The sequence below is a fragment of the Budorcas taxicolor genome, chromosome 1, assembly GCF_023091745.1.
Source record: "Budorcas taxicolor isolate Tak-1 chromosome 1, Takin1.1, whole genome shotgun sequence".
NCBI classification, from domain to species: Eukaryota; Metazoa; Chordata; class Mammalia; order Artiodactyla; family Bovidae; genus Budorcas; species Budorcas taxicolor.
In genome coordinates, this window is record NC_068910.1 from 52,839,622 (window position 1) to 52,850,217 (window position 10,596).

The 10,596-nt window shown below is 38.0% G+C and overlaps 1 protein-coding gene across 3 annotated transcripts in view; it reads left to right on the top strand.

The window, feature by feature from the left end:
• CLASP2 (cytoplasmic linker associated protein 2) overlaps positions 1–2,914 on the top strand; it is a 183,254-nt gene extending 180,340 nt beyond the window's left edge. For all 3 annotated transcript variants that reach the window (XM_052637064.1, XM_052637074.1, XM_052637082.1), the window contains one exon: positions 523–2,914. In XM_052637064.1, the coding sequence (XP_052493024.1) occupies positions 523–609 (87 nt within the window). In that variant the 3' untranslated portion in view covers positions 610–2,914. The remainder of the gene's footprint in view (positions 1–522) is intronic.
• Positions 2,915–10,596: the final 7,682 nt, after the last annotated feature.

Consider the following 10,596-nt stretch of genomic DNA (forward strand, 5'->3'; position numbering starts at 1 on the left):
ACAGACTGAAAAATGACAGGAAATCAAAAACATTCCTGTGAGGAGAGTGGTGACATAGTTGTCTGTGGTCTTGGGTGCTGGAACTCAAGAGCCTAATTTCGTCTCCTGGCCCACTACTCTCTACCCTTTTGACCTTAGGCAGGGATGGTACATCCTGAATCTCAGTTTCCTCCTCTCTAAAATGTTGTGAAGATAAAAAGATAGAATGTAAGGCAGCATACTGCATAGCACATAATGCTCAGATGTCTACCATTTTTGTCCTAATGGTGACTTCTTTAAGTGTTACATGTTCATCACTCTAACAGTTTTTGAAAAGGCACGCTAGAATACTCAGTCATGCACAAAACTAAGACTTAAAATTTTTTTTTTAATTCGTAATTATCAACAATAGTGCATTATAATAACCCCTCAGTCTAAAATACCTTTTGAAGCTCACATATGTGTATAATTTTCTTTAATGAGCATCTCAGGATAATTTAGAGCAGCTTGCTCAAATGACATGTGTTTGGCTTGAATCTGCAGATGAAGCTACTGAATCTTTACATCAAACGTGCACAGACAGGTTCTGGAGGAGTTGACCCCACTACTGATGTTTCCGGACAAAGTTAGTGAAGCTGACAGAAGTGAACCAGGTCTCTCAAAGAAAGGACAGACAGACCACCCTCATCAGTGAAAAGAAATTTTCAAATACATCTTTTGAAACTTACCATTGTTTCCCAGTTTTAGTTTTTTGTTTTGTTTTGTATTTTCCGTAACAGAGGACTACCCTCAGTCTGCATGTAACTTTTACAATAGTTATTCCAAATTCAAGAAGAAGCAGTATTAACATCAGTTGATCAATACAAAGTAATTTTTAATCTAATTCATCATTTCACACGTTTGTACTTCTTTGTCTTCCCATTAACCTTTGCCAGTGTTAAAATTTGTATAAATTTTTTTTTTTAATGCTGGTTAAACAGGAATGCTTAAAGCTTTAAAGTTTAACAGTCTAAAACTTTCTTTTTGGCCTTTATTCAAATGCAGAATAATATTTTTATTGCTACTTTAAGTTTTGTTCCGTATCATGTCCTATGCTAGAAATACTGAAATGATGTGAAACAAAGCAGGACTGATTTGAACTCCAGCTGGACTCTGTTGGTGTGATGGTGATACATGTCATTAGTTGCAACTTCTTTGGGGTGATCTGTAGTTTAAAACTAAGACCTCAAAGAAACGTTACAGAACCAGCCAGTTCTGTAAAGCTGGTATCGTTTGTTGGTTGTTGACCTTGCCACGTTTATTTAAAACCATGTCCCCTCTCTGATCCCTTAAGAAAGCTGCACCAAATCATCAGCCTGTGTTTTTCTTGTTACTTATTCAAGTAGAAGGTTTCATTGCAGGGTTTTTTGGTTTGTTTATCTTGGTTGTGAATGATGCTTTTTTATTTATTGATATCAAATTCACTTATGAATAAACTTGATAATGGAAACAGACAAAAAGAAAGCAAGTGCATGTGTGTCCTTGACCGTCTTCTGTTTCTCATTTAATGAACAAACTAATGATTGCGACATGGGAGTCGACCAGCACCTTTTCTTTATGTGGTGGAACCTGGTTTCCTTTTGCCATGAAATTGTCTTACTTGAAAACATTGATCCTGATGAGAGAGAAGATGGTGCCAAGGCTATTATTATCTTCATGTAATAGGCTCAAATTCTCTACCTCTTCAGGGCTAATACTTTTAATTGAGCTGCTGCCTACATAGTGTCTTTTAGAAAACTACTAAAAGGGTGATCTTCTGTTACTTTTTAACAAATTTTTTAATCACCTTTTGCTACACCTCTTATTTTCATGTGCAGCCAACTTTCAAAAATTACCGGTTTTGGTGAAAGGCAGATTAGATCATATGGAACCAGGATACTAATGATTTCTTACCTTGACTTTTTTTTTTTTTTTTATCTTAACATAAAGTAAATTTGACTGGAAAGGCAAATGGCTATTAGGGAAGCAATTTGCTATTGTTAACAGAGTTATCTGTACTTTCTTTGTTGAATTGAAAAACAATGTAGAAATGTATGTAAAGAATTTAAGACAAGAGTACTGAATGGATGATTTGTCATAGGATTTTACCTTCCTTTGCTTTTGTTCTAGCAGCAGGAAAATAGTTTCTCTACATCACCCCCCACTTTACCTGTAACAATTTTGTTTTCTACTGTTAATTACATTGTGTATTTATAGTTCTATGCTTACTGTTGTGCATATACTGGCAATAAAACTGTACATAACATTACTTGAAAAAATTAACAATGTATATCAGTTGTTTTTCTGTCTTACTGTGTGACAAGTCACTTATCTCCTAACTAGGATTTTAAAAGCTTTTAGAAAGTCCTATATCAGTGTTGTTCTCATGAATTTGTAAGTGCATCTGAAGAGAAAAGATTTGTCAGGAGTAGCAACCACAATCCAATATATATATCTCTAAATGCATGTATATATTATCACTTATCCTTAAAAAGGGAAGGTATTTTAAGCACTGAACTTGTCTCAGTAATGTTTTATGTTTCATGACCTTGGTATGTTTTATAATCATTTTGGATCGAAATATTAATTTAATTTTGACCTCTTTAAGGTCCTGCTCTAACTACTGTTGACAACTAAATAGAGTGACATAACCTGAATAATAACTCTACTTGAAAACTTAGATCAAACACCTGGCGCGTAAAGGCAGGCACTCAAGAAATGAATGGGTAACAGAAGATTATGGTTTAATGTGACAAGGTAGAAAGCTAAGTCATGTTTAAAGTTCTATTATTTCAGTTGATAAGACTATAAGAAAGTTACTGTTGACTATTCAGATTGCTATTTACAATACCTTTAATTTGTTCATTTCAGAAACATATTAAGATGTCAGCTATTAAAGAATGGTGATTAAAAGCTACTGGTTAATTTTTTTTTCTTTCTACTTTTCTCCCCTAAGCATCAGTGTCATTCATTTACCCACGCTGCTGAAAACCAATTAAAAAAGCATGTAATTCCATGTTTTAAAACATGTTTGTTTCTTGTGGGTTTTCAAAATCTTTAATAGACTTTTGACATTTTCAAGTAAGATATGGTTTGAATCTGAGGTTTCAGATTTGGAGTAAATTCACTCTATTCCTTCGTATTTTATTAGAAACTTAGGTCAAAACAACTTTTCACCAAGTTATATCTAACATTGAAAAACTAAAATCTTCAGGCCAGATATATTTGTAAATTCAAGTGTTTCTTATTATTGTTAATTTAGAAAAACATTTACAGTAAAAAGAAACAAAAATTGGTAATATTACTCCATAATATGAGGTGGTTTTTTTTTCTGAAACATTTTTTTATTGAAGTATAGATGATTTACAACATACATATTCTTTACCATGTTCTGTTTCATTATAAGTTATTACAAGATGTTGAATATAGTTCCCTGTGCTATATGGAGTGTATGTGTGTGTGTATAATATTTTATAAATAATAGTTTTTATCTCCTAATCCCAAACTCCTAATTTATCACTCCTCCCCATAAGGGTTTTTTTTTTTTCTTAACCTTTGACATCTTTGCTTCCTGTATTGTTTTAGTTCATTTTATTGTAGTTAATCAGTGTAGTTTTATAGCCATGCAAATGCAAGGTCCAGAGTTAAGCTTTAAAAAACCTTGTCAGAAAGAAAAAAAAAGCCTTGTCAGTTAAAAAGTTGTCCACTGCTCTTGTGGAATATTTGGAAAATTTGCAAAAGAAATTGCCTCTTAATAGCACCACTTGAGATGATCTGTGTTGCTGTTTTGTGGATTGCTAAGATAATCAATTTGACTTAATGCTGAAAACTATAAAGGAACATTGTTGTTGTGTTAGTCACTCAGTCATGTCTGACTCTTTGTAACCCCATGGACTGTAACCCTCCAGGCTCCTCTGTCCATGGGATTCTCCGAGCAACAACACTGGAGTGGGTTGCCATTTCCTTCTCCAAAAAGGAACATTAAGTTTTATTAACCAGAGAATGAAAAGTTTAGATTTCAAAACTAAGGTTTTGAATGCATCTGTTCTGTGCATGTATTTTAACATTACATTTTGAATATATTCTCTATTTGTTTTTCTATAGGATGACGTCTCATGGCAGCGAAATATTCCTTGGTATGTGTGCAGCATAATCCTGGGTTGTAGACCTTTGCTGAATATTCCTGTAACAAATAGCTACATCTATGGCACATCTCAAATTATTTCATACTAGGTAACTTTATAGGTGTCTTTACTATGAAATTGCCAAATGTAGAAAGATATCACTTATTTAAAGATTTCCTAGTTACTTAAATAGCTGTGTCTAAATTATTCTAGCTGGGTTTAAATTATTCTTGTAATCAAAAGTAAAACAAGAAAATACAAGAAACCTTTATATGTGTAAGAATTTCAGTATCTCAGATTTACCTACATTCATTCATGCAAAAGATATCTGAGTATTTGCCTTCAGTGACGCAAAGTAGAGCAGATGGCCACGATGCAGTGTGGTTAGTGCTCTCGTAGAGAATAACACACAAGGTGTTGATGGGAGGTAGGGAATGGGGGTGATGGCGCACCTAAGGTGTAATCACAGAAGGCTTCCTAGAAGAGGTGAGGCGTAAACTTTGTCTAGAGCTAAATGGGCCTGAGACTCATTGGGGTTACAGGACCGGAACAGCAGAAGAAAGCCAAAGAGGAAGGCAATGCTAGGGCTATATGTGAAGTAAGTAGCACTAGGGTGTATCACTAGAACTTTTTAAACCATGGTTTGTTTGATCAAGGTAAAAAAAAAAAAATTCATTCTCTCTTAAAATTCCCATAAAAGATCTTCTTCCCCAAAATCTGTGCATTCTCTCAATCAAAAAACAAAACAACCTTGGATATAGCTTTTCTTTCAGTGGTTTTAGTTCAAAAGTTTTCCTTTTCTTAAACAGTTATAATATTGCATCTGCTTTCCAGACTGAACATACCCTTTGTATCTCCCCAACTGGCCATCATTACACAGCTTGGTTTAGCTGGAACGTGGGATGCCAGTGGAGACTGGCATCTGACTGGGTACTAGTACTTATCTAACTGAACAAAGAAGTTCATCGAAGACAAGCTGAAAAACAGCATGATTATAGAATTAACATCACAGACACCTCAATTTTATATACTCTGAAAACTTCAAAAGTGAGTTGGTTTTTACATTACAATTTTTTTTTCAGATTGGTCTCTCTGAATCTGGTTCTGATTATCCTTATTTACCTAGTAAATGTTTGAGCACCTGCTGTGCATTTGAAAGTGAAAGCTGCTCAGTCGTGTCCAACTCTATTCCACCCCATGGACTATACAGTCCATGGAATTCTCTAGGCCAGAATACTGGAGTGCGTAGCCTTTTCCTTCTCCAAGGGATCTTCCCAACCCAGGGATCAAACCCAGGTCTCCTCCATTGTGGGTTGCATTGTAGATGGATTCTTTACCAGCTGAGGCACCAGGGAAGCTGTGTATCTGGCACCTCTAAAATCTATCCGCTGTTAATATGTAGCTGTGCATCTGGTAATGGGAGAAATGCATTAATAGGCTTTCAGAAATGTGATCGATATAGGAGGAGTCGGCCTGTAACTCGAGGTAGAAAGTGCCCAGACGTGCTGCTTTTTGCAAACCATCCTGACCAGCTAGCCCTGAGTGCAGTACCCCAGCTAGCCCAGTCTCCCAGTATTTTTTTTCCTTAAGAGTGTGTGAGGGCTTCCCAGGTAGCACAGTGGTGAAGAATCAGCCTGCAATGCAGGAGATGCTGATTTGAACCCTGGGTTGGGAAGATCCCCTGTAAGAGGGAGTGGCTACCCTCTCGAGTATTCTTGCCTGGAGAATCCCCGTGGACAGAGGAGTCTGGTGGACTACAGTCTGTGGGGTCACAAAGAGTCGGACATGACTGAGCATGCACAAAGAAACTGAGTCTGATATTTTTGGAGTGAGCGAACCTCAGTCAGTCGTGTCAGACTGTCTGCCACCCCATGGACTGTAGCCCGCCAGGCTCCCCTGTCCAGGGGATTTCCAGGCAAGAATACTCGAGTGGGTAGCCATTCCCTCCTACAAGGGATCTTCCTGATCCAGGGATTGAACCCAGGTCTCCCTCACTGCAGGCAAATTCTTTACCATCTGAGCTACTATTTTATTGGAAGTCAGTGCGAAAAGAGAGTGCTTGCTGGTTTTAGTCTATAACCAGATTTATAACTAATTTTTATCAAAGTTCAGGTCAAAGTAGAGACTTACCGTTGAGTTACTCCAACAAAGCAAGAAATGTGCTTTCTCTTCTCCATCCTCCTAAAACCACAGTTCTCTGGGATGATTTTGCCCACTGGAAGACATCTGGCAGTGTTGATTCTTTTTTGGTTGTCAGAACTTGGTAAGGAAGTGCTACTGACATCTAGTGGGTGCAAGTCAAAGATGCTACTAAGCATCTTACATACACAGGACTGCCCCCTTCAGCAACCGCCCCTCAGCAAAACAAGCATGCAGCCCCAAATGTCAGTAATGCCCAGGATGAGAAACCTTGCATCAAAGCAAAGGGGCTTCCGTAGATAGCTGCGCTGGCAATACAGCCCAGTTTAAAAACGCTGAATCAGTTTTTTACACTAATGTTGAATCGAAAATGAAGAATCCAGAACTCATTTCCAGCTGAATTTTAGGATAAATTTTCCCATGCTTTAATACATATGAGCTCACATGCCAAACATTCAACACAAATCATTGATCCCCAATTCTGTCCAAACTATTTTCTGTTCATTTTCTCCTGCCACCTATTCCATTCTGACGTCTCTGCTTGGGTGCTAGGGTAGTCCTTTGCATTTTGCTCTTGTAAGAAAAATGGTGATTTTTATTTCTAAGAACTGATTTCTAGCTCTTGAGGTCAGAGAATTTCCATACAGTGAGGTTTTCTCTAGGTATGCAGCAGTGTGGATGAGCGAGAAGACACTGAAGAATAGCCTTGAGGTTTGTTGAAAAGTATTAAAAACTTAATATTCAAATATTGTATAACTCCACCTGCATGAGGTACCTGGAGACAGAAAGTTTTAATACAGTGGTGTTTGTCAGGGGTTTGGGAGGAGGGAAGAGGGAGTCAGTGTTAAATGAAGGCACAGGATTATATGTTGCAGTGATGAAGTTCTGGAAATGGATGTTGGTGATAGTTGCAAAACTGAATATGCTTAGTAACACTGAACTAAACATAAAAATAACAAAAAAATAATGATCATTAAGATGGGGTCCAAGTACAAAAGTGATTAAGAACTTTATTCACAACCTGATTACCATAAATGACTCTCTGTAAAGATGTTTGGGTAAATAATACATCAGATGATACCCGTGGTGTATCAGAGTAAGAACAGAGTAGGCAAGTTGAAGCAACTTACTTTTTAATTAGTTTTTATTGGAGTATAGTTGCTTTACAGTGGTGTGATAGTTTCGGCTGTACAGGGAAGTGCATCAGCTATATATATGCGTGTAGCCCCTCTTTTGAGTCTCCTTCCCCTTTAGGTCACCACAGAGCATTGAGTAGTTTCCTGTGCTGTACAGTAGGTTCTCATTAGTTACCTATTGTAGGAAGCAACTCTTTCAAAAGTTGCGTAGTGACATGTATTGCCCCAGAGGTTGCAAGAAGTCAGTCATGGCTTTGTCTCTCGCACTCTCTACTCACTCTGTTCATACACTGATTTCAGTGGTTCTGACTTCAGTGCTGATGTGTTTTTCTAAATTTGGCATATGGACTCGGGCCCGCTTTGTCTTAAGTCCTACCTTTAAGGTTCATACCATAGGTAGATCTGCCACCATCTGCCTCTCGTCACCACCCTCACCCTCTGCCGTTGCATTAGCTACTTGGCATCTGTCCCAGATTTCCTCATCTTCCCAAAAGAAGATAGTAACAGAGAATAAGTTTTACAGAGGAGCTGGTGCTCAAGTGCAGTCACTCTTTCCAGCATTTGGACAACTTTGTCTCTCAAAACTTTGCCAATTCCTCATCCACAGAACAGCAAAAACAGTAGCACTTAGCACATAAGAATATCGTGAGACTAAATGAAATAATGCCTGTTTCTTGGGCACAGTCGGAAGCTCCACAAGTGAGGGCCTTTACAACTGCAGGCGGGGCACAGTGATCAAGCTGCCACCCTGGGCTGTTGCTGAGTCATTTCACCTCCTTGGATCTGAGCTGCTCCACCTAACCGTCATAGACTCAGCATTTCATTTGCTAATTGCAGGGCTTTAAAAAGTTTTGTTTTGTTTTGCTTTTAATTGTCAGAAAGCATGTAACATTAAATTCGCCATGGTAGCCATTTTTAAGTATACAGTTCAGTAGTGTTAGGTTCAGTTAGTGTTGGCATTGTTGTATAACATCTCTAGAACTTCATCTTGCAAAACTGAAATTCTGTTCCTATTAAACACTAATTCCCTTCCCCCTAGCCCTTGGCACCCATCCATCTACTTTCTGTTTTTATGATTCTGACAACTTTAGGTACTTCCACAGGAGTGGAATCATACAGTATTTGTCCTTTAGGGACTGACTTATTAAACACTTAGCATAACATCTCCAAGTTTCATCAGTGTTGTGGCATATACGAGGATTTCCTTCTTTTTAAGGCTGAATAATATTCTATTGTGTGTATCTACCACATTTCCTTATCCGTTCATCTGTCAGTTCAAATTTGGCTTTTGAAATGCTGCATAAGCCCTTTTATTTAAAAAACCATTTATATATTTGTAACACTGTCTGCAACACTTGAACACAGGAAGTCTTAATATTTATTTTATAAATGAATACATAAGTAAATTAATTCAGTGAGTCTTTGGAATATCCTAATCTCATAAAAACAGTAAAATCATTCTATGTGTTTTCACATTTTGACCAGCTGCTCTAGATTTTAGCATGAAAACGTATAATACTAATTGTTCTTTCCTGTGTGTCCTGTTTTGTGCTGAGTACTTTAGATGCATTAACTTTTTATTCCAGTCTTACACAACAAGTATTATCATCATCATCCCCAATTTACAGAGTAGAGACTAAGACTTAGAGAAGTTAATTGATTTGCCCAAGTTGTGTAGCTCAAGCTGTGTTTTAAACTCAGACTACGGCCAGAGTAGCAACTATACTCCAATAAAAACTAATTAAAAAGTAAGTTGCTTCAACTTGCCTACTCTGTTCTTACTCTGATACAACACGGGTATCATCTGATGTATTATTTACCCAATCTCTGTGCTATAAGTACTCTAATTGTACATGAACACTTATAAGGTCTTCTCCCAATTTTGTGACTATTGGTGCCTTTTAAGGTCTTAAAATCAATAACCATCTATGCATTTCAAAAATAGTCCTTATATAGTTTGTATAACTGGTGCATAAAAAGTTTCTAAAAATGCCCACATCTCACCTATGGAAGTACAGAAGTTCTCAAAATAAGTAAAAAATAATATTCATAGTCATTAAAGACGAGGATGCAATTTCCATATCCTCTGTCATACTGGAAGCATCGATAAAATGAGGCCTTACGATTCAACCCAAACAGGAAATTCCCTGGCAGTCCAGTGGTTAGGACTGTATACTTCCAATGCTGGGGCCCTGGGTTTGATCCCTGATGGGGAACTAGGATTCCACAAGCTCTGTGGTGTGACCAAACAAGAAAATTTCACCCCAAACATTTGTCTTGGACATGCTTGGTAACCCAGTGTGACTAGGCAGGGCAGCCAGCTCCAGCCCTACCTAGCATCTCACTGAGACTAATCCTTCTGACTCCATCATCCTTTCCTACTGCCCTTCCTCCCTTTTCTTGCCTGTCTTCAAGCCTGGCTGGTGAGAGATGACTCAGGAAGAAGCCATACAGTAGCCCTAAGGGGGGATAGCCAGCCCAGACGGAATACAGGTAGAGTAAGCTGCTACAGGTGTGGTAGGGGAATGTCTCCAAGAAGAGGAGGGAAAGAGGGAAGAGAAAGGGGGGATGCATGTAATGAATGAATATATTGGGAAGAAATTTTCTCACAGTGTGGGAGTGATGTAGGTAATTTGACAAGCAAATGAAAAGCGAAGTATGTATCCTAATATACTATATCCTTAATTTTGAATATTTATACATAATGAGGGCTTCCCAGGTAGCTCCAGTATTCTTACCTGGAGAATTCCATGGACAGAGGAGCCTGACAGGCTCCAGTCCTCTGAGTTGCAAAGAGTCGGACACGACTGAGCAACGACGACTACTGCTGCTGCTACTACTACACATCATGATGGTAACAATAAAAGCTAACTTCACCAAAAAGCTGCGTTAGCTGTGATTGGGTGGGAGCTATATAGACTATTGAAACCTCACCTTCCCTTAAAAGTGAATAGATAGATAGTGTCTAGAACTATGTATCAGGAGACATTGCTAAAGGTTGAAAGTGTGCTTTGGAAAGTGGCCACCTCATGAGAAGGGAGATTAGGACAGACTGTGTTTTGTTGGATCATTTTATTATTGGACTGTTTTGTTGTTTATAAAAATTTTTTTATTGGAGTAGGGTTGATTTACAGGGCTTCCTTGTGGCTCAACTGGTAAAGAATCCGCCTGCAGTGTGGGAGACCAGGGTTTGATCCCTG